Below are 21,570 nucleotides of genomic sequence, written 5' to 3'. Positions count from 1 at the left end.
AGCTGCATCGGCACATAATTGTGGAAAAAGTCCTGTCTGTGTTAGATTTTTTCCGAGGCTATAATTATTTTTGTCTTATCCCAGTGGCTGGCATCTTTGTACTGTGTAGTGCAACCTTTGTGTTTCTTGTTTAGAGACAGTTTCTTCTTCACTTTGGGGTTTGCTCCCTTTTGTTGTAGTGTCCACAGTGGCTCTCACATACTGGAGGAGGGCAGCAGCTTTATTAGTGACGCCAGGTGACTCCAAAGCCTGGGCTGCTGGAGTCAGGGCGCTTGGGTAGCATCCTAAAGGTTAAATGGTTGACTTTTCTGAGGTGCCTCTTTCAACCTCTCTTTTAGGACATGAAATCGGCCGTGATCACGCCTTGCAGCCATTTTTTCCATGCAGGATGTCTTAAGAAATGGCTGTATGTCCAGGATACTTGCCCTCTGTGTCACTGCCACCTCAAAAACTCCTCCCAGCTTCCAGGACTGGGGACGGAACCGGCTCCACAACCTCCCGCAGGGGCTGAGCAGAACATTGTACTTCAGGAAGGTCCCGAACCCCCTGACCATGAGCGTCCGCCAGGGACTGGAGCACAGGAAGGTTCTGGGGACAGCAGTGAACACAGCAGAAGCTCGGCTAGTCAGGAAGAGGCTGTTGACCCCAGAGAGGAACCTCAGAGTACAAAAGGCGGAACGCGTCCTGTTGAGTCGGCCTAGAGGAGAAGCAGCAGGCTTGGAGCTCTGCACCGTGGAGAAGGGCCGCCCGGGGTGGAGCTCATGCTCAGATCCGAGGAGTGGATGTAGGAGAGGATGAGGCAGGGCCCCGACATTCCAAGGATCTGTTCCAGGGGTACTCAGTGGACACCACCTGCTTTCCAGCCCACTTCGTGTTGTAGGAGAAATTTTGCAATGTACACTAATCAAAATGTATTTATATGTCCTATGCTGATGTTGTGTGGAGGTTTGCCAAGAAAATTCAATCTCAGCAACTTCAGGAGTGGCCCCTGATTTGCGAGGGATAATGAAATCAGGTTTGAGTTTTTGGAAGGGGCCAAGAGGACAAAGATCTGGAGGTCAGCATGGGAAGATGCAGGCAGAGGTGGAACTGACTTTTCCTTTCCCATGGGACAGGATCACTCTGATTATGAAGTATGGGAAACAAGCAGCCCTTTTCTCCGCTCCCCTTCCCCTCAGTTGATTGGAACCACCAGGTGATTTTGTCGTTTTCTACAGCACCACAATGGAATCAGATGTAGAAGCATTGACTGCAATCTAAGATGGAGGCTCGCACCCGTCACCATGTGCTTCAGAGAAGGGGTGGGCGGGCACTGGGCCGTTTGAGGAACATTCATGTCACCTGAGACCCTTGGACTTGATGCTGGAGTCTTCATATTTTGATGTATATGGACCTTTTGTTAATATATTGTATACTTTGTTGGCTGTGTGAGGTAAACTAAAACTCTAATGAACACTTTGGAGTCCACTTTAAAAAGGGAGGCCAAAGTGGGAGGAGCTTTAGGGCACTGATGAAGGCCCTGGTGTACTGTTCAATCCTGTGTAATGTTTCATTCTCACAACTGAATCAAAAGCAGTGTTAAATTCTGGCAACGTTTGCACTTGGGGAATGAGTACCTAACTGTATGATCCCACCCTGCAAATGCCACTTTTGAAGCTGTGAATAGACTTTGCACCCTTTCTTTGACAAGGATGTGTCATATTTAAATTTTTACATTCATCATGGCTACAGGTAGAACTGGGGAGGGGGGGATATCATTTTTTTATGGGATTTTGATATGAAAAGAAAACTAGTCATTTATTTATACAATAAGCTTGGCTCAAAAAAAAAGTGTATTTCAGACTTGGTATTCCTAATGTGGGATGTGGTTTTCTTTTTCTTTTTTTTTTTTTTTAGTAGCAAATTTGGATGTAAACTGACAGACATAGCTGAATGTCTTAATAAATTTAAATTTGAAGATAATCGTGTTGTGTTCCTGTGATGTGCTGTGCTAGCAAATGCTCTGCTGAGCTTCCCTTCCCTGGGTTTCTCCTCTGAACTCACTGGACTTCGTGTGTTCTCTCACCACAGTGCGCTGTCCTTAAGAAGGCACGGTTGGTTGGTTGACTTCAGACAGCTGCTCGTTTGTACCCTTGGCTGGCCTACGCCTTGATATATAGACCTATCTGCCCTTGGGCATAGAAAGATTCTCCTGCCTCTGCCTCCTGAGTGCTGGGGTTAAAGTCATGACCAGTGACATAATTTTAATATCACATCTTTAATTATTCTTTGAATTCCATACATTCAAACAGTGTGCCTTGATCATACGCACCCCACCTCCCACCTCCCCAGGCACTCCCAGCATAACCCAGCTTCATGCTCTCTTTCTCTTGGTCCCTGTAACCCACTGAGTCTAATTAGCCCTGCCTGTTGCAATGGCAGCTGATTTGCTGGCTTCATCTTGTGCAGGTGACCAGAACCATAGTGAGGTTCATGAGTACAGCGACCACGTCACGTCCAGCAGACTGCATTTCCCAAGATTCCTCCGCACCCATGGGTGCACGCATGTTTCCTGCTCCCTCTTCAGTGATGGGACTTTTGAACCCTGGTGGTAGCATCCCAGAAATGCCAGGGAGCTTTTGCAAAAAACAAAAGACACCATTTCCCGTCATGGCTCCAGAAGTACCAAGTCAGCTGTGGAGTCAGGAAATGAACTCGAGATTTCCCAGGTCTTTCTATGCAGTCACATTTAGAGTTTCTCCCCTCTCTAGAGAGTTTGTTAGAAAGCGAAGCAGATGGCTTCCCCCCAGTGGCGGTGAAGTTACTGTTGAAGTAGGTAGGTGTGCTTTGTTTTGACAACTTGCTGAAACCTCTTACCGAAAGCTCACAGCAGTGACTGTGACATCTTGAAGCTGTCTTCCAAGGCCTGGACAGAGATGCTCTCACTAGCCAACACTCAAGTGGGACAACTAATTTTACGATTTTCAAAAGTTTGGTGTTTACTTCTGACTCCTTCAGACCATTGGGAACCTCTACTTAATGCTCCCTGTTCTGATACACTGGGGTAGTATGTCAGAGAACTCAACGCTGTCCACCTTGTAGGTTTTGGGGATTGAGCTCAGGTTGTTAGGCATGGCTGCACATGATGTCACCTATTGAACCCTCTTACCCTCCCTTGTTTTTAAAGTTACTTACATTTGTGTGTGTGTGTGTGTGCATGTGTGCATGCACGCTCACATGCATGCACCTAGCACAAATGTGGGGATTCAGAGGACACCCTGTGGGAGTAAGTTGGCAGACTTAGTGGCAAGTGTGTCTCCCTACCCCACCCCAACAGCCTTCTTGCTTTCTAGCTCCCCTAGTCATATCACAGCACTTCCCCTATCACAGCACACTTGACTCGGGATGAAGACCTACTAAAATTTAACCATCTAGTTAAGGGGAAAAAATGAGAAAATAAAATTTACCTTCAATTATACTTAAAAGTCATCACTTCTATGGTCCCTGGCCATGCAGTGTTCTGTGTTATAGGTAGTGCTTAATGTCACTTGTGATCAGTATGCTCACAAACTTACCTTTTTTCATCAAATTATGAAGCTGGACCTTAAATTCATTGCTCACTGCTACAAATCCTTATGCTGGTCCCCAGCATGGATTTCTACTTTGTGGTGGTTTTCGTTTTCAAAAGCTTGTTTTAAAGTCACAAAGTCAGGACAGGAACTGCAGGGTCTGGCTTCCAGCCCCTGGAATGAGTGCGGAGCTCCTGAAGCCCCTGGTTTGAGTTTGGATTTCTCCTTCTCACCCCCACCACGTGGTTTGGAGATTATATGTATATGTATGTGCTCTTCAGGAGCTTCAGTTTCATACAATGTATTTTGATCATATGCACCCTTTCCCCAACTCTTCCCAGATCCAACCCTCCTCTATCTGCCAACTTTTTGCCAAAAAAAAAAAATCCTTCCACATCAATCTGCCACCCACATATTCCATATATCCTTGAATGTGGGGTCTTCCGCTGCAGCCTGGCATGTTTTTAAAGACACATTCTGTGTTGCACGTATAAACATTTTCCTGCTTTTACATACTGCTTGTTTGGAAAGTAGCGTATTAAAAGAATAAAACTCACACACGGCCTCATTTAGGAATTCTCCGGGTTCATTTCATGTCTGATGTTAACAGAACTCACCCCTACCAACAGCATGCCTCCCCCACCCAAGGGTGATCCTCTGTTTTAAGACGTTTACCACCCTTCCTGGGCTTCCGGAATTGAAATACATGCCACATATAAGTGATGATATATGATCACATATAAGTGATGATATACGATCACCTATAAGTGATGATATACGACCACATATAAGTGATGATATACGATCACATATAAGTGATGATATACGATCACATATAAGTGATGATATACGATCACATATAAGTGATGCATCAGTTAGGGCTGAGCTGTTTCTTCCCTGCTTTGTCCTTAGAGACGGAGCATGGCACATCAGAACCGGGTTTACATGTTTATGGATAAGACTTGGTTAGAACGCAGCAATAAGTACTTAATGTAAATCATGGAACTTCTTTTAGTCCCTCAGCCACTCAGCATCGTTTTTCTCTCTCCTACAGTGCGTTCTGCTTTTGGCTGCACAATGTGGACAAGGTACCGTTTTAGAAAGCTGGCCTTTCGGTGGGGAGAGTAAATCTTGGCGGGCCTGGTGTATCACGGTCCTGTTTATTTTCCTCCCGGGGTGTGGGTGCAAAACACAGCTCTTATGCTAAGAAAATGAGTTCATTCTGAATCGGAGTGAAACACTTCCTTCTGGTCGTGACATGCACAAGATTGAGCCAGTCACCTTTCCAGCACAGAGGGGGAAGAATTCCCAAACCCTGACCCGTAGCTGATTTGCTATAGGAAGCTGGGAGTTTCTGAGGGCTAGTGGGGAAGTCAGTTTGCTTTTAAAGGGTGTGACCCCAGTACAGCATGCTCCACTTCAGCAGATGGACCTCACACCCTAGGGTGTAGACTCAACGGGATGTTAATTTTTTAAAGACATGAAATTGGGGGAATGATGGGCGGTGGAGGTGGATCTGGGCATGAGGATATGAATATAACCAAATACATAGAAATTTGAAATTAGTGAATTTAAAAATTCAGAGTTTACGTGGAGTCAAACAGGAGTGAGGGTAGCCTTGGAATGTGGGTTCAGGCCACATGTCCACCATGGAAGTGGCCACATGAACTCTTTATAGCACCAGAACAAAGGAAAGGCATAACCAAGCCGTTTCCCAACTACAGTGGTAGGAACATCATTCAGGTGGGTGGTTTGCGGCAAAACAGGGTGGTGGTCCCTGTTGCAGGTTTTAGGCATTGATGATATCCTTAACTTTAAGGGTGGTAGAAAATGGTGATCTGCCGAGATTACCTTCTAGAGATTTTACCTGCTAGGAGGATGTGAGGTCAGACACAAGTGGGCAATAAGACCACTGAGCGGACCACAGATAGCCTGAGATAATTTTGCCTACGCATCTGCAACATTTCGGCTCTCTGCCATCATGACATTTGAATCCGTCAGACTTGTAGACTCAACAACACAGGTATGACTCCCCTCTCCTCCCCCATCTCCCTACATTCAGGTCACAGGTGTTCTAATCTAGTTCTGGTGAACCTTGGCTGGTCCATTGTGTTTCTATTGTTAATTAGTATAAGTAATGCCGGTTTCTCTCTTCTATTTTGTATATTCCTAGGTAAGAAAAGAAAAGGTTGGGAAACCTACTATGGTTCTTCGAGACCCTGTTACTTTCCAGATGAAAACGCGCCAAGCCAGAGTCGGCTCTCAGGGCTCTAAGGGGCATGGGCCCCGATGGTTCCCTTTGCTGGTCCCTACTGCTTCCAGACTGTGGGAGACTGCTTGGGTAAGTTGAGGCACCTGCGAAGAGGCAAGAGCCTGCCTTTCCCCGTGTCTCCTCTGTGTGGTCCTTGGAACTTGTTTTTCTGGGCTTCGGCTTGCTAGGAGAAAAAGTCACTGAGGTAGCATTTGGCTTTTGTCCATTTGCATTTTAACTCTTCACCAGTGACTAATGAGCTTCGTGAATTTTTAATGCGCTGTGTCAAACATTAGCTAAGGGTCTAAGCTCCGCACCATCAACTGGGTGAGCAAATGAACTTACACGTGGCATAAAGCTCTGTGTTCTACGAGCGGAGTGTATCATTGCATGCCAACTAGAGGAGCTTGATCCTGTGGGGGATTTCTGACGTCTTAACTGATTTCAGCTTCTAAACTCCGTGTTGGACTTGAGGTCAGCATCAGCTGGTGAATTCTACTCTCCTTTGTTGGTTTCAATAGGACATTTTAAGTTATTTTTGAATTGTGTGTTTCTTTTGAATTGTGTGTTTCTCTATCTCGTGTGTGTGTATGTGTGTGTGTGTGTGTGTGTGTGTGTGTGTGGACTAGAGGTGTAGAGCTGGAGTTACAGACAGAAGTGAAAATCCTGAGTATTGGGGAGCAAATTCTGGCCCTCTACAAGAGCACTATGTTCTCTTAACCATTGAGCCATCTCTCCAGCTCCTATTTTAACATATTAAACCAGCCAAACAAACAGACATTTGAGGGCTTTGAATGTAGTTCAGTGATAGAATGCTTGTCTAGAATGGACAAGGCCATGGACCTGACCCCAACCATTGAAAAAAAAATGTCGTTAGTTGCCAACCTTTTAAAATATTGCAAGATTGGGGGCTGGAGAGACGGCTCAGTGGTTAAGAGCTTGCCTGTTCTTCTAAAGGTCCTGAGTTCAATTCCCAGCAACCACATGGTGGCTCACAACCATCTGTGATGGTGTCTGGTGCCCTCTTACGGCCTGCAGGCATATGTGTAGACAGAATATTGTATACAGAATAAATAAATAAATAAATATTAAAAAATATTGCAAGATTGTACATCACATAAACTTGATTTTGATCTTTGTATGAAAAAAATGGCAGGAACTTGTGATGGGTATTATTCTTGGTTGTTAATTTAACTACACCTGGAATTAACCAAAACCCAAGCAGCTGAATATACCTGTAAGTGATTTTCCTTCAGTCTGGATCTTTCAAGACAGGAAAGACCCACCTTCAATCTGGGCCATGCCTCCTCCTGGCAGCCTACAGAAAGGACATGGAAGAAGGAGGCTTTTACCCTTCGCTTGCCCTCCCTCTCTCTGGCAAGCTCATTCCCTCACAGTATCGGAGCCTACTTCTTTGGAATTCCGGCACTACCGAAGACATCTGAGACAGCCAGCCTTGTGAACTGAACAACGATTGGACTCCTAGACCTTCTGTTGGTAGACAGCCATGGTTGAACTAGCTGGACCTCAGCCTGTAAGCTACTCTACTAAACCCCATATGTATGTATTGCTATCAGTTCTGTTCCTCTTGAGCACCCTGGCTAATGCAGAGCTGCGTGCATAGCTTGCTTATTCCTGCTGGCAGCAAGTGGAAGATGGTGAAGTGGATGGAGTTTCCAAATTGGTCCATATGAAAGAGAAGAATGGGGGACACTGGGTGTCTTAGTTAGGGTTTCAGTCCTGTGGAGAGACACCATGACCACAGCCACTCTTTTTTTTTAAATTTTATTTAAAAACAGACTATCTTTTTTCTCATTTTACATACCAATCCCCGTTCCTACTCCCTCCTCGCCTCCCATTCCCTCCTTCTCCCCACCCTCTATCCACTCTTCAGAGAGGGTAAGGCACTTTGCTCTGAGGAAGGACCAAGGCTCTCCCTACTATAGCTAGGCTGAGCAATGTATCCATCCAAAGAGAATGGATTCCCAATAAGCTAGTACAAGCAGTTGGGATAAATCCTGGTGCCACTGTCGGTGGCCCCACAGTCTGCCCCAGCCATACAACTGTTGCCCACATTCAGAGAGCCTAGGTTGGTACTCTGTTGGTTCTTTCCTGACCACAGCAACTCTTATAAAGGAAAAATATGTAATTGGGGCTGACTTACAGTTTCAGAGGTTTAGTCATGGAGAGGCATGGCGGCATGTAGGCAGACATGGAGACGTGCTGGAGACGGAGTTGAAAGTTCTCCATCTTGGTCCACAGGCAGCAGAAGCAACTGGGTCACACTGGGTGTAGCTTGATCAAAGGAGACGCCCACACTTAGTATGCAGGCATCTGTCCTGGTCTGCCCCTGGGGTCATGACAGGATAGAACCTCAGCTGCAGCCACTAGGAGCGCCTCATACACATTCAGTATGCTCCCTTTAAAAGGTGGGCTTTGCCCACTTCCTCACCCTCTCTCCTCTCTTCCTCCCTTCCTCCCTCTCTCTCCCTCTCTTCCTCCTTCTCTCTCCCTCTCTCCCTCTCTCTCTCTCTCCCTCTCTCTCTTTTTCTCTCCCTCTCTCTCCCTTCCTCTCGCTCTTTCCTTTTCTCCCTCCCCCTCTCTCTTCTTCTCTCCCTCTCCTCTCCCTCTCTCCCTCTCCCCCTCCTCTCTCTCCCCCTCTCTCTCTTCTCTTCCTCTTCCTCTCTCTTTTTTCTTTCTCTCTCTCTCCCTCTCTTCCTCTTTCTCTCTCCCTCTCTCTCTTTTTCTCTCCCTCTCTCTCCCTTCCTCTCCCTCTCTCCCTCTCTCTCTCTCTCCCTCTCTCTCTTTTTCTCTCCCTCTCTCTCCCTTCCTCTCGCTCTTTCCTTCTCTCCCTCCCCCCCTCTTCTTCTCTCCCTCTCCTCTCCCTCTTTCCCTCTCCCTCTCCTCTCCCTCCCCCTCTCTCTCTTCTCTTCCTCTCCCTCTCTCTTTTTTTCTTTCTCTCTCTCTCCCCTTACTCTTGTCACCTCTCTCTTTCTCTTCTGTTACTTGTATCCCCAGGGACCCCTCTCTGCTCCCCCTTCCCTGCCCTCTTCTCTCTCCTCATCCAATACATCTCCCGTGTGAGCCCTGTTGTATGGTGTAACTCCTTTCCTGTTTTTAAGTAAACAACACAACTTCCTCCAACAAAGCCTCGGTTCCTAATAGCGCCACTCGCTATTGAGGCCATTTTCTTTCACACACCACCCTGGGCCAGGTCAGCATCTCAGTCAGTCACAGATCTTACAGCGGCGGGGCTGGGAAGCGGCTCAGAAGGCAATGTGCTTTGTGTAAGTCTGAGTACTGCAGGTCCCCAGTACCCATGTTAAAATTTACCAACCCAACAAATTTTTAAAAAGAATAGGTATGCTTCAAATGTTTGTGAGTGTGTGTATGTGTGTGTATGAGCACGTGCGTGCATGTGCGTGTGTGTGTCCCCACACATGCATGTGGATGACAAAGGTCAACCTTAGATGCTTTTTGTCTTGGGATATCCATTGCTCTTAAATGATTTAAATAATTTTATTAACTTATTTGTGTGTGTGTGTGTGTGTGTGTGTGTGTGTGTGTGGCACATAGCATGAGAGGTGGCAGAAGTTTCTTTCTGAACTACTGTAATGAAAGAAAGATGAATATATACAGATTTCACACTTTTGGTTCTCTCTACTATGTGGGTCTCAGGGACTAAACTCAGGCTTGGAGACAAGTGCCTTTGCTCATGGGGCCATCTCTTTAGCCCCATTGTGTTTGCTTGCTTTGGCAGAGTCTCTTGTTGGCACTGAACTTGCTGATGGGGCTATGATGACTGGCAAGCAAGCCCCAGAGATACGATTGTTTCCACTGCCCCTCCCCAGCCCGGAGCACCTGACACTTCTACCTGGTTACACTTCAGAACCTCATGCTTGTATGGCAAGCTATTGAACTGTCTCTCCAGACCCAAGAGAGTCTTATTCATCAAAATACGAGTGGGATTTAAAAACCTAGAAGCAATGTGGAGAAATGTGATGCTTATTTACAAAAGTGTGAAATCTGCATGTGTCCTTTTTTTCCTTCACTCATGGTACTTCAGAAAACAAAACCACCAGCCAGTGGTCAGGTGTATTGACTGAAAATACAGTCTTCCCTGGGTATCTGAAAGATTGGTTCCAGGGCATGCTTAAACACTAAAACAAGTCTCTTAACAAGTCTCTCATATAAAGTGATCTGGAACCTGTGTACTCACAGCCTCACTAGATTACTGTGTACTCTAGCCCTCACTAGATTACTTATACATACCTGATACTGTGGACATCCTATGGGAAGGGTTGTTATACTTGCTGGTTAGGGAGGAGTGGAAAGTCTGTCCATGTTCAGTATAGACATCATTTTCTTTCCTGTTTTTGATTCTCAAATCCACAGATGTCGAGCCAAAGAATGCGGAGGCTGTTAGGAATTGTCACATAGGGCCAAATGATTGATGTTTCACTTTGTATCTTAGTTATTTTTCTTGGAGGAAGGAAGGATCTGTTTTGAGGTACCATCAAAAGATGGCGTCCATCATGGTGGAGAAGCAGGGTGGCAGGAGTGTGAAGGAGCTGGCACTTCACCCACAGTCCGAAGGCTGAGGGCTGTGGATGCTGGTGCTCAGCTTGCTTTTCTCTCCCTATTCAGGCTTCAGAAAGGATCCATCCACCTTCCAGGTGGGTATTCTCTCTCTGAAACCTCACTGGAAACATGCTCACAGACACACTCAGAAGTTCATTGACAACCAAGATTAGCCGCGACACAGTTATCACCAAGTTATTCCATGGCTCCAGACCAGTGTTCCTCAGTGGTTGGTGAGTGTTGGAAGCAAGCTGACAATCTCATGAGGCTTTCAGATGCCTGGGCCTGGTCCCATCATTCTGACTTGGTAGGTTTGGGATGTAACCAGGTCCTACCCTCTGGAAATGTGAGAATGTTGGTTTATGGCAGCGCTCAGGCTTCCCAATGGGCCCCACAAGTTCCTTTTGTGTCTCCAGGGGTTAAGCTTGGGTGAGGGTTGGTTTCCCACCACTGGGTGCTGAGTAGATGGTCTCTCCATATCTCTACGGCTTTTATGAAAGATGGTTCTTAGGGAAGAGACACATCTGAGGACATTGGTTTCTGAGGAGCATTTCAGGCTAAGGATTTTGGTGCACAGTACAGTGGATAGGGTTCGCTATTGGAGGAGCAAACCCTGACTGACCTGTGAGCACAGTGAGGTCCAACTCAGTCTACCAACCATTCAGGTCGCTTGAATGCCAAGAAAAATCTGAAACTATATTTGAACTAAGCTGATCTATGTCAGCTTGACACACAAACTAGAGTTATCTGAAAGGAGGGAAGCTTAAGTGAGAAAATGCCACCATAAACTCTAGCTTAAGGCTTCCTTCCTTCCTTTCTTCCTTTGTTTTTTTTTTAAATAAAGGCATGTGCCACTACCACCTGTCTACCTTTTAAAAGATGTATTTATTATGTACAGTGTTCTGCCTGCTTGTATACCTACAGAACAGAAGAGGGCACCAGATCTCATTATGGATGGTTGTGAGCCACCATGTGGTTGTTGGAAATAGAACTCAGGAAGAGCAGTCAACACTTTCAACCTCTGAGCCATCTCTTCAGCCCCTGTGAGGCATTTTCTTAATTAAGGATTGACGAAAGAGGGTCCAGCCCATTATGAGTGGTGCCACCCTAGGCTTGTGGTCCTGAGTTCTATAAGAAAGCAGGCAGAGCAAGCCAGTAAGCAGCGCCTCTCCATGGTATCTGCATCAGCTCCAACCTCCAGGTTCTTGCCCTGTTTGGGTTCCTGTCAGGACTTCCTTCAATGATGAACTGTAATATGGAAGTGGAAGACAAATAAACCCTTTCCTCCCCAGTTTGGCTTTTGGTCATAGTGTTTCATTGAAGCAGCTGAAGGAAGCTCTAACTAAGACAGCTCCCTTACTCCAAGATCCCTGAACAGCTTTTAGAGATGGAGCGCCATAGTCTTGTTTCATAAGAGGCCCAAGTATGGACTTGTGCAGACAGCAAGGCTGCACAGTGGATCTCAGCCTTCCTGAGTTCAAGGCCAGTGCTCCCGCTGCTATGGCTGTCACTTCAGAAGCAAACCAGCCCATGAACATGGCCTCCTGTTCAGAGCATCTGTTGGGCACAGTGCTTGCCTCGTGTTCACAAAGCCATGTCATGACAGCAGACGTGTTAGTGCATGCTTGTAATTACAGCGCTTAGTAAGTAGAGGTAGGAGGATCAGGAGGTCAAGGTCATTCTCAGCTACATAGCATGTTCAAGGCCAGCCTGGGCCACGTGAGACCTGCTTCAAAAAATTATGAAAATTATTATTAAATCTATAGGTGTTGTATGTGAACTTTAGTGAAAAGATCAAGCAGAATTTTGAGATATAATATTCAGAATTATCAATTTGAGACCAGGTTTTTGGTGAATCATGTATCAAAGGAAAAGAAACAGGAAGTAAAGAAAAGTTTGGGTAGAGAATCATTTTAATATACAGCAAGCCATAGCCTAGCAAATAGAAAGTTAGGAGCTGTAGACAATTTCCTATATATCTGTGGGAGTCGTAGTACAGTGAAGACCCGGAGATCACACAGTGTGAATATAGAAATGGGGGAAGTATTTGAGTCCAGGAATACAAGCTGTGTTGAAGAATCTTAAAAATAGAAGACTGCGGGGGCTGGAGAGATGGCTCAGCGGTTAAGAGCATTGCCTGCTCTTCCAAAGGTCCTGAGTTCAATTCCCAGCAACCACATGGTGGTTCACAACCATCTGTAATGAAGTCTGGTGCCCTCTTCTGGCCTTCAGGCATACATGCAGAAAGAACATTGTATACATAATAAAAAAAAGATAAATATTTAAAAAAAAATAGAAGACTGCTTCCTTCTCAGGATGAATCAATCAATCTAAGATGCATGTATCATGAAGCTGCCTACAAACATGAATTCCTCATTCCTCTTTCCTCTCCCATTGATAGATAATATTTTTCTTAAGCTGCAAATCTTTTCTAAATTACCCTGCAAGTCTTCTCCAACAACAGCAACAAAGAAAACACAGTTGAAAGGTAAGGGGTACTTGCAGTTTGGTTTGCTATGTGATCTATATTGTGCAGTTCAAACAGCAGTGAAGTTGCCGTTGGTGCTGGTGCAGGTGCGAGCCTGACATCTAAAAGCCCACATGTGCTAAGAAGTATGTTGACAAAGGAAGGAGGTCGACCAGCTGACCAAACTTTCAAACTTCTACTTGGTAATTTAAAATTCAATGTGTATTTTATGAGCTTGCCTTCTAGGACACTGTTTTGTTTTTTTTTTTAATTTTTGTTGTTTTGCTTTGGTTTGGTTTGGTTTGGTTTTTTGGTAGTCTTGTTTACATGTGTGAAGAAAACAAGGAAATATGAAGCTGGAAAAAATAAAACTAATATTTAATCAATGTACAGTTGGTTCTGTGGGTAGAAGAGAAAATGTTGAACAAAACAAAAACAACAAAATCTTTATATATGATGGAAAGCAGTCTTAACTAGTGAATAAGGACTTGACTTTTTTTAATGACACAGAGATGTCTTTTTTTTGAGACAGGGTTTCTTTGTGTAGCCCTTACTGTCCTGGAACTCCCTCTGTAGACCAGGCTGGTCTTGAGCTCATGGAGATCACTTGCCTCTGCCTCCCAAGTGCTGGGATTAAAGGTGTGTGTCACTACTGCTTGGCATAGATGTGTCCTTCTTAAAATAAACCAAATATCCTATTTTGTCACAACTGTGCATATAAAGTCTGCTTTAAGAACAGAGGTCATTTGGGTTCATTAAACCCAAGTGTCACTCAGCATTCTACATGTAAAAGTACAGTTCATAATACACTACTATGGGGCATGGACTTTAAGGGTCACTAGCTGCTCTACATAGCATCTGGGATGTGGATCTGTGGTTGTCTGAATGAGAAATGTCCCCCATCGGCTCATGTGTTTAAACACTTGGTGTCCAGTTGGTGGCACTGTCTGTGGAGGTTATGGAACTTTTAGGTTGGAAGCCTTGTTGGAGAAAGTAAGTTCCTGGAGGTGGGCTTTGAGAGTTTATAGTTTAATCCCATTTTTAGTTAGATCCCTCTGTTTCCTGAGTACATCAGGATGTGGTCAGCTAGTTACTTGCTCAGGACTCCCCTCTGCCATGCTTTCCTGGTCATTATGGACTTCTCCTCTGGAATTATAAACCACTACAAACCCATCCTTCTTTAAGTTGATTTTCCTCATGGTATTTATCATGGCAAAAGAAAAGTAACTAATTCAGGGTCACCAAGCACCTAGGTGCTTTCACAGCATCACCTTGTCTTTCTAGCTGCTACTATTGTGTGTTTAAAGAAAGCCAAGTCCTCTGGTTTTTTCTCTCTTTCTCTTCTGCAGGCTTTCCTTATTAACCCATCTTCTGGTCAACCAAGCTAATGGGCCATGCTTTCCGAACCTTTGGCAGGCATGTCTAAATCATGCATTCCTTTTTTTTTCCCCTGATATTCCCTAAGAGCATGAGAGTTCAAACTAGTATCTTTGTGCCTTACTCATAAACTCCCCCAAACTACACTTGGAGGTAGGCATTGCCATTGCCTTTATCCAGGTGGGGAATTGGAGGCGTGGAAGAAAGCAATGGCTTGTTCAAAATACGAAGTGGTCAGCATTTGGACCGCAACAGTCTGAATTCAGAGACCTCTTAACCATTATGATTTTGTGCCTGTTATTAGACATATTTCTCAGATTTCTTCATTCTTAGATCCAGTAGAGACAGTAGGCAAAGGATAGCATGTCCTTGGAGCGGAGTGCCTCATGCACATCCTTCATCAGTAAGTCACACCGGAGTGGCCTCTGTCAAATTCCATCTGGTTTCTTGGTACGGGCATCTGTATTAGCCCCATTGTAAAGTGCTAGAGAAGAATAGCTTCCAGTGGCCCCCATCCTGCATTCACCTCATCCAGAGTCTGTAGTTGTTTTTTACTCTTTGGCTCTTTGTTCTTTTGGGGGCTCACCACCCAGTTCCCAAGTAAATACCCGGAGTCTTATTATTACTTATTAATGCCAGCCTTAGCTTGGCTGTTGCTAACTCTCTTTTCTTAACTTAAATCACCCCATCTACTCTTTGCCTCTGGACTCTTATCTTTCCCTATTTCTGTATATCTTTCTTTACTTCTTACTCTGTGGCTTGCTGTGTATCTGGGTGACTGGCTGTCCTCTTCCTTTTCTTGCTCCATAATCCCTTCTTCCCAGATTTCTCCTATTTATTCTCTCTGTCTGCCAGCTCCACCTATCCTTTCTCCTGCTTTGCTATTGGCCGTTCAGCTGTTTATTAAAGCAGTCAGGCATTTCAGACAAGCAAGGTAACACAGCTTCACAGAGTTAAACAAATGCAGCATAAAAGAATAAAACACATCTTTGCATCATTAAAACATATGTTCCATTAGGTAAACAAATGTAACACATCTTAAAATAAAATTCCACAAACGCTAGTCAGCTTTCTTGCTCCCTGTCTCTGTGACATCTATTCAGTATATATTAGAACTAGAAAGAAGTTCAACGTTAAGCTCTTCCCTGCCCTTACAGAGTGTTCATGGTCCCAACAATTCACACTTAAATGAGAACAGGAAAGAAGGATCCTAATTACTTGTCAGGAACCTGTCTCTTCTCCCCACTGCTGCTCCTGAAGCCCATTGTTCTTGAGTTTTCATTTAGTGGCAATAGGTATGTGTGGCTACTGGTTATCACATCAGAATGAGAATGGTTGTCCTGGTTATTATGAGTAGAAATGAATATGGATCAGTGTGGTTTGATGTTCTGGATTTTTTTTTAAGGAGTTAGGAATACTTGTGTCTAGCAAAATACCCTTTGTCCATTTAAAATGTTGGCTATTTCTAAAACGTTGTAAAAGTCAAACGGATGTATTGGCAGAACAAACTGTGACTTGCAAGCTTCTCTATGGCTACCTTCTACCGTGGATGCAAGGGCAGCTGATGCATGGTAGCCTGGATGTGGATGCAAGGTAGCCTGGCCTACCTAATTCATCTGTCTCGTGGAAGCACAGATGTTGGTGTGAACCAGAGGGTACACTTTATGTTCTGTTGCTTTGAAGTATATATAACTTTATTTGCACCAATGAGAGATAGTTGGTTGAAAGTTTGTCAGGGCATAACTTATATACACTCTGTCCCATGCTGTCCTATTCTGTCTTAGCAGCCCATGGAAGGGTACAGCAAGTACCATTCAGTCTGGACCTTAAGGAAATAAGAAAAAGCACACTTTTACCCAGGAACAGCAGGTGGAACATCCCGAGACCTGAAGCATGACATAACAGTACCCTGAAGAGGATCTATATATTTGTTCATTCAATATACCAGCCGCTAAGCTGTTATATAAATACTTAAATACCATTTCAGAAATGAAAACTTCATTTTCTCATCCACTTTATCCCTTTTTCAAGGCACCCAGTAGTGACCGCATTGGACTTCACAGATAAGAGCACATCCGTGATGCAGAAACACCACCGGACAGTCCCAGAGCTTAGAGAAGACAAAAGGAAGAAGCAGGCGGGAGGGGCATCTCAGCAGAGACTAGACAGTGGAGGACAGCAGCATGAGGTCATAGGGGAACTGGGGTGCTGTGTGTGAGGCCCAGAGCCCTTCCTGTCGGTTGGAAATTAGAGACTGCTGAAGGGCTCTGGCAGTCTAAATGAGAGATGCAGGTGTCCTGGGGTTCAGGAACGCACAATACTTTTCTAGGGACCTTCTGTGTGTGATTGCCATCGTGTGTAATAGCGCCACCTACAGATCAGCAGTTCAGAATAGCCCCGTTTCTAAAGCCAGAGAAGCTGAGTTTCACAGTGGTTAAATAAATAAATAGCCTCACAGACCACAGCTGGGAGATTGAAAATTTAAAGATATCTTTGTGTGTGTATTTGCGTGTGAGTGCACGTGTGTGTGCATGCATTAGTGTATTTGAGTACAGGTGTGCCGTGACACACATGTGGAGGTCGATTCTCACCTCCCACCTTGTTTGAGACAGGGTATCCTGCGGCATACCCTGGGATACCTGGCTTGCAAGCTTCCAGAGATTTTCTTGCCTCTATCTCCCATCTAACGGTAAATGCACTAGGGTTAGACTAGTACTCCAAGCTTTACATGGTTCTGGGGATCTGAACTCACGTCCTCATGTTGGCAGAGACTGCTTGTTTGTTTCCCGGCTGCTTAGACCTGAAATAATCACACAGAAACTATACTATTTGTAATACTGTTTTGCCTATAGCTTAAGTGTCTTTCTAGTTAGCTCTTATATCTTAAATTATCCATTTCTGTTATTTTATATTTTACCACAGGCTTGTAGCCTACTGGTAAGGTTCTGACTGAGGACTTGCATCTTTTTCCTCTGGTGGCTACATGGCATCTCTCTGACTCTACCTACTCTCTCTATAAATCTCTTTCAGCCTGGCTCTCCTCTGTTAAGCCCTTGGCTAAAAGCAGCTTCTTTATTAACCAATGGCAATAACGCATACTCACAGCGTACATCAACTCCCACACCCTTCTCCTGCTTGCACTGCAGTGATTTACCCACTAAGCCGTTTCCTCAGACCCTAGATGGCAAGTTTAACTCCTGACCATTTCATTCCAAGTTCCAGAACAACTTTTTATTTATTTTTTCTATTAAACAATACTTCCTGGAAGTAAGAACATGAACAAAGAAATGGAAGGTCTCTGTGTGGAGGTGTAGGGTGTGGAGTGCGGTGGTGTAGGATATAGAGGAATGTGCAGTCCCTTTCCTGGAAGTATGGGGTGGTGTGCAGGCCAATCCCTGGAGGGAAGAACATTGAACCAATCATGTATTGGCCCCAAACCACCCTAAATGCATGTCTGGCCTGGTGACTGGCCAGCCAGCACACCTGCTCCTGGGTTTCTTTGGGGTTTTGATTTTAAATGCCTGTTGATACTTTGGCCTTACTGAAGGGTATACCCAGTTAAGAGAATGTAACGTAAGTCACTTATCAGTGTTTGGTGACCAAATTAATTCCCTTTTGGGTCACCATCCTATATTGCCATATCCAATAAATCACATTCCCAACTAGTATTCTATTTTCTTTTAAGGCAGCAAGGCTTATATTTCAGAGCTTATTTTTGGTTCCCACCCAGCTCCCCTTAGTCAAATGGTTGGTTGGGTTCAAGACTAGGTCTCCACTTAGATATGTCTCTCGAACCTCATGATATTATCTGTGTGAGTTTTCATACGTGTGCATGTGCCTTTGAGGGATTTTCAGCCAGCCGGGGAATTTAAACTAATAATGGATAATAGATTTCCTTGACTAGCAGGCTAATTCCCTAATGAAAAGAGCCACACTTTATCTCAAAGTACTCAGGGCCATGAAAAGAAATAGAAGATCTGGGGCTTTGAAAGTCTCGAGCCTCTAGTATAGTTTTTGCCATCTTATTTTGGCTTTTTTGTTTGTGTGTTTCCTAAGAAATAAAGTGTTTTAAAATTTCCTAAAATCGCATTTTCTCTGGATAACTTTTATTATATAGTTCCAAACTTACAGGCAAGTTGCTAACCCCTCACCCACCCTTCATCCATGATTGACATTTAACCAAATCTGCTTTCTTTCTTTGAAAGAATTCCTTTTAAAAATTTTTATGTGTCTGAGTATATTGCTTGTATGTCTGTGCCTCTGTCTCTGTCTCTGCTTCTCTCTCTCTCTCTCTCTCTCTCTCTCTTTCTCTCTGTGTGTGTGTATGTGTGTGTGTGTGTGTGTGTGTGTGTGTGTGTGTGTGTGTGTGAGAGAGAGAGAGAGAGAGAGAGAGAGAGAGAGAGATTGTAGGAACCTGTTTGTTTGGTCCTGGCTGCTCAGCCCCGAAATAACCACACAGACACTATATAATTTGCAATACTGAATATTGTTTGGCCAATAGCTTAAGTGAATTTTTGGCTAACTCATATCTTAAATTAACCCATCTCCATTAATCTGTGCATCACCAAGGGGCTGTGACTTACTGGATAAAATTCCAGCATCTGTCTCCAGCAGGCCTACATGACTTCTCCTGATTCTGCCTCCTTCCTCATGGCATTCAGGTTAGTTAGTCCCTCCTCACCTATATTCTGCCCTGTGCAGGCCTAAAGCAGTTTCTTTATTAACCAATGGTATTCACAGCATGCAGAGGGGAATCCCACATCAGAGAAGGTAGGGGTAGAGACTGGTACCCACAGATAGCAGAAGAGGGTACCAGAGCTCCTGGAACTGGAGTTCCAAATGCTTGTGAACCCCCATGTGGGTACTGGGGATCAAACCGGTGTCCTCTGCAAGCGGAACCAGTTCTCTCAACCACAGAGCCATCTCTTCAGCACTCATATTTGCTTTCTATCTCTCAACACAACACGTAGAACCACTTGAAAATGAGTACAGGCATAATGCCCCTTTGCCCCTAATATGTCAGTGTGCATTGCCTAAGACAACATACACCCCTTAGCATCCCCACTTATTTTACAAAACTGTCATAGTCTGTGATTTTCTTTGTTCAGAATACTCTATCGTGCTTTTCTGACATTCATAGTGTTTATATCTGAGGAGAAAAAAATCTCAGTAGCAGCAGTCAATTTCCTAAACAAAACTCCATTTTATTTCATTTTGGATAGGGAAGGTTATATTTCAGTGCACTCTTCCGGCTCACACTGTGCTTCCTCTATTCAAAATTAAGGGAGATTGGTTGGGGTCAAGGTGAGGGCTCAAGGTGGATTTAGGTTGTGTAAAGGTGACGTGGGCTGGAGCTGGAGCTCAGTGGCAGAGCAGTGACTTCCTTTGCATGGCACCCCAGGTCCAATCCCCACTGCAGCAAACAGAAAGAACTAGATTGGTGCAGGAGAATTGTCTGTATTCTGTCAATCATGTTTTAAATAAATGCTAATTGGCCAGGCAAGAAGTATAGGTGGGACAACCAGACAGGAAGTAAAGGTGGGGCAATGAGAACAGCAGAATGCTGGGAAGGAGGAAGGCCATTCTTCCCCAGTCCTGCCGAGGCACAGAAGAAGCAAGATGTGACCTGCCCCCCCTGAAAGAGGTACCAAGCCATGTGGCTAACATATACTAGAATAATGAGCTGGTTATGTTACAAGAACTAATACGAAAACTTAGCTAATGGACCATTCAGCTTATCACTTATGGAGATCTCTGTGTGATTTTCTTTGGGACTTGCCAGCTGTGGGAAGAGGACAGTACAGAAACCCAAACAAGCAGCCCCTCATGTTACAGAATGGCACCCACATGGACAACTGCATCCACATAAAGCCCGAGACAACTTGGGAAGTAATTCTAGAACAAAATAACAGCATTACACATGGTTTCTTGATAGCAGTAATTTCTTGGGTCTGCTCTGCTTACTAGAGGCAAGCAAGCACTCTCATCTAAGAGAGGCTTCCTGACTCAGCTTTATTTATAAAACCTTGCAGCTATTTTAAGAGGTCCTGCCATGAACACTTGAATAGTGCTGATGAAAAGCTGACCACATGCTTTTCAGTTTTCAGCCTTAGCAGGAAAAAAAGCTGCACTGTCTTAAATGCTGGCTTTTTGGGCCATCCTGCCAGGGCAAACTCTGACTCTTTCAGGAAGGCAGTCTGACTATGAAGCATTTGAGTGTGGTTTGTGAGCACACTGCTGCAGCTTGCTTGCTGGTAGAGACCTTGAAACACCATAGAGTTGTGGTAATAAACATGGCTACAGCTGATACCTCTTCCATGAGGCTAAAATCTCAGAAAACTAAGAATTGGGCTGGATCTAGCCTTCAAATCCATGGCTTTAATCCTACCCATACTGTTTGGTAAATTAAAGACTTGTGTAGTCAGAAAAAGAGAGATATACAGTAAAGAGAGATTTTTTAAAAAACCCTCTAAATGGTTTACTGTGTATTAAAAATAAATACTGTTTTGGGGGAGAAAAGAAAAAGGTTAAAGTTCTTAAAATAAAAAAGAAAGAAAGAGAGTAGTTGGGTGTGGTGGTACACATCTTTAATCCCAATGCATGGGAGGTAGAGGCAAAAAGATCTCTGTGAGTCCAAGGTGTGGTAGCACACGCCTTTAATCCCAGCACTTGGGAGGCAGAGTCAAATGTATCTCTGTGAGTTCAAGGACAGTCTGGTCTACAGAGGGAGTTCCAGGACAAAGATACACAGAGAACCTGTCTCAAGAAGCCAAAAGTTAAAAATAAAAATAAAAGAAATGGAGGTTAAAATAAAGTCACATAAAGATGAAAATACACAGAGAATTTTGATACTGTATGTTATTATGCTCTTTTTGAATTGTTTGAATGTTGAGGAAGGAGCTACAGCTGCTAAAAGATATTTGTTTATAAATGATGCTGAATTAATCCAAGATAGGTATTTTGAAAATACCTTGACTTCAAAATTGATGTCAAAAGGTATGTTATTTTGGAGAAGAGATTTCGCTTTTGTTTCCACAGGAAATGAGAGACTGTGGATTCATTCTGAGTTAAGAAAAATCTGGTTTGATCAAGGAAGACCACCTGAGAAATCTTCGGTAGGAACAGATGGCCCAGATGTCTGAGTTCTACATCCAGAACAAATTCAAGATGCTGCCAGAGATGATCAAGGCTCACAGGATACTCCAGCAGGACTTGATCATAATGCTAAATTTTCTTTAGGTCCCCATAAGATTATCAGTGCCCTCAACTAGCCAGAAGTAGCCTGGAATACTGTAAGATTTTAGACAATTCTGACGCCATTTCTGAACCCTCTTAGCGTTCGTGCC

At 44.2% G+C, this 21,570-nt stretch overlaps 1 protein-coding gene across 4 annotated transcripts in view; it reads left to right on the top strand.

The window, feature by feature from the left end:
• Rnf145 (ring finger protein 145) overlaps positions 1–1,962 on the top strand; it is a 46,463-nt gene extending 44,501 nt beyond the window's left edge. For all 4 annotated transcript variants that reach the window (XM_048435968.3, XM_048435965.3, XM_087910701.1 and 1 more), the window contains exon 11: positions 339–1,962. In XM_048435968.3, the coding sequence (XP_048291925.3) occupies positions 339–701 (363 nt within the window). In that variant the 3' untranslated portion in view covers positions 702–1,962. The remainder of the gene's footprint in view (positions 1–338) is intronic.
• The last annotated feature ends 19,608 nt before the right edge of the window (positions 1,963–21,570 follow it).

The sequence above is a fragment of the Myodes glareolus genome, chromosome 9 (assembly GCF_982192425.1).
Source record: "Myodes glareolus chromosome 9, mMyoGla1.1, whole genome shotgun sequence".
NCBI classification, from domain to species: Eukaryota; Metazoa; Chordata; class Mammalia; order Rodentia; family Cricetidae; genus Myodes; species Myodes glareolus.
The sequence above is the reverse complement of the archived record's forward strand: the minus strand, read 5'-3'. Positions and strand labels throughout refer to the sequence as shown.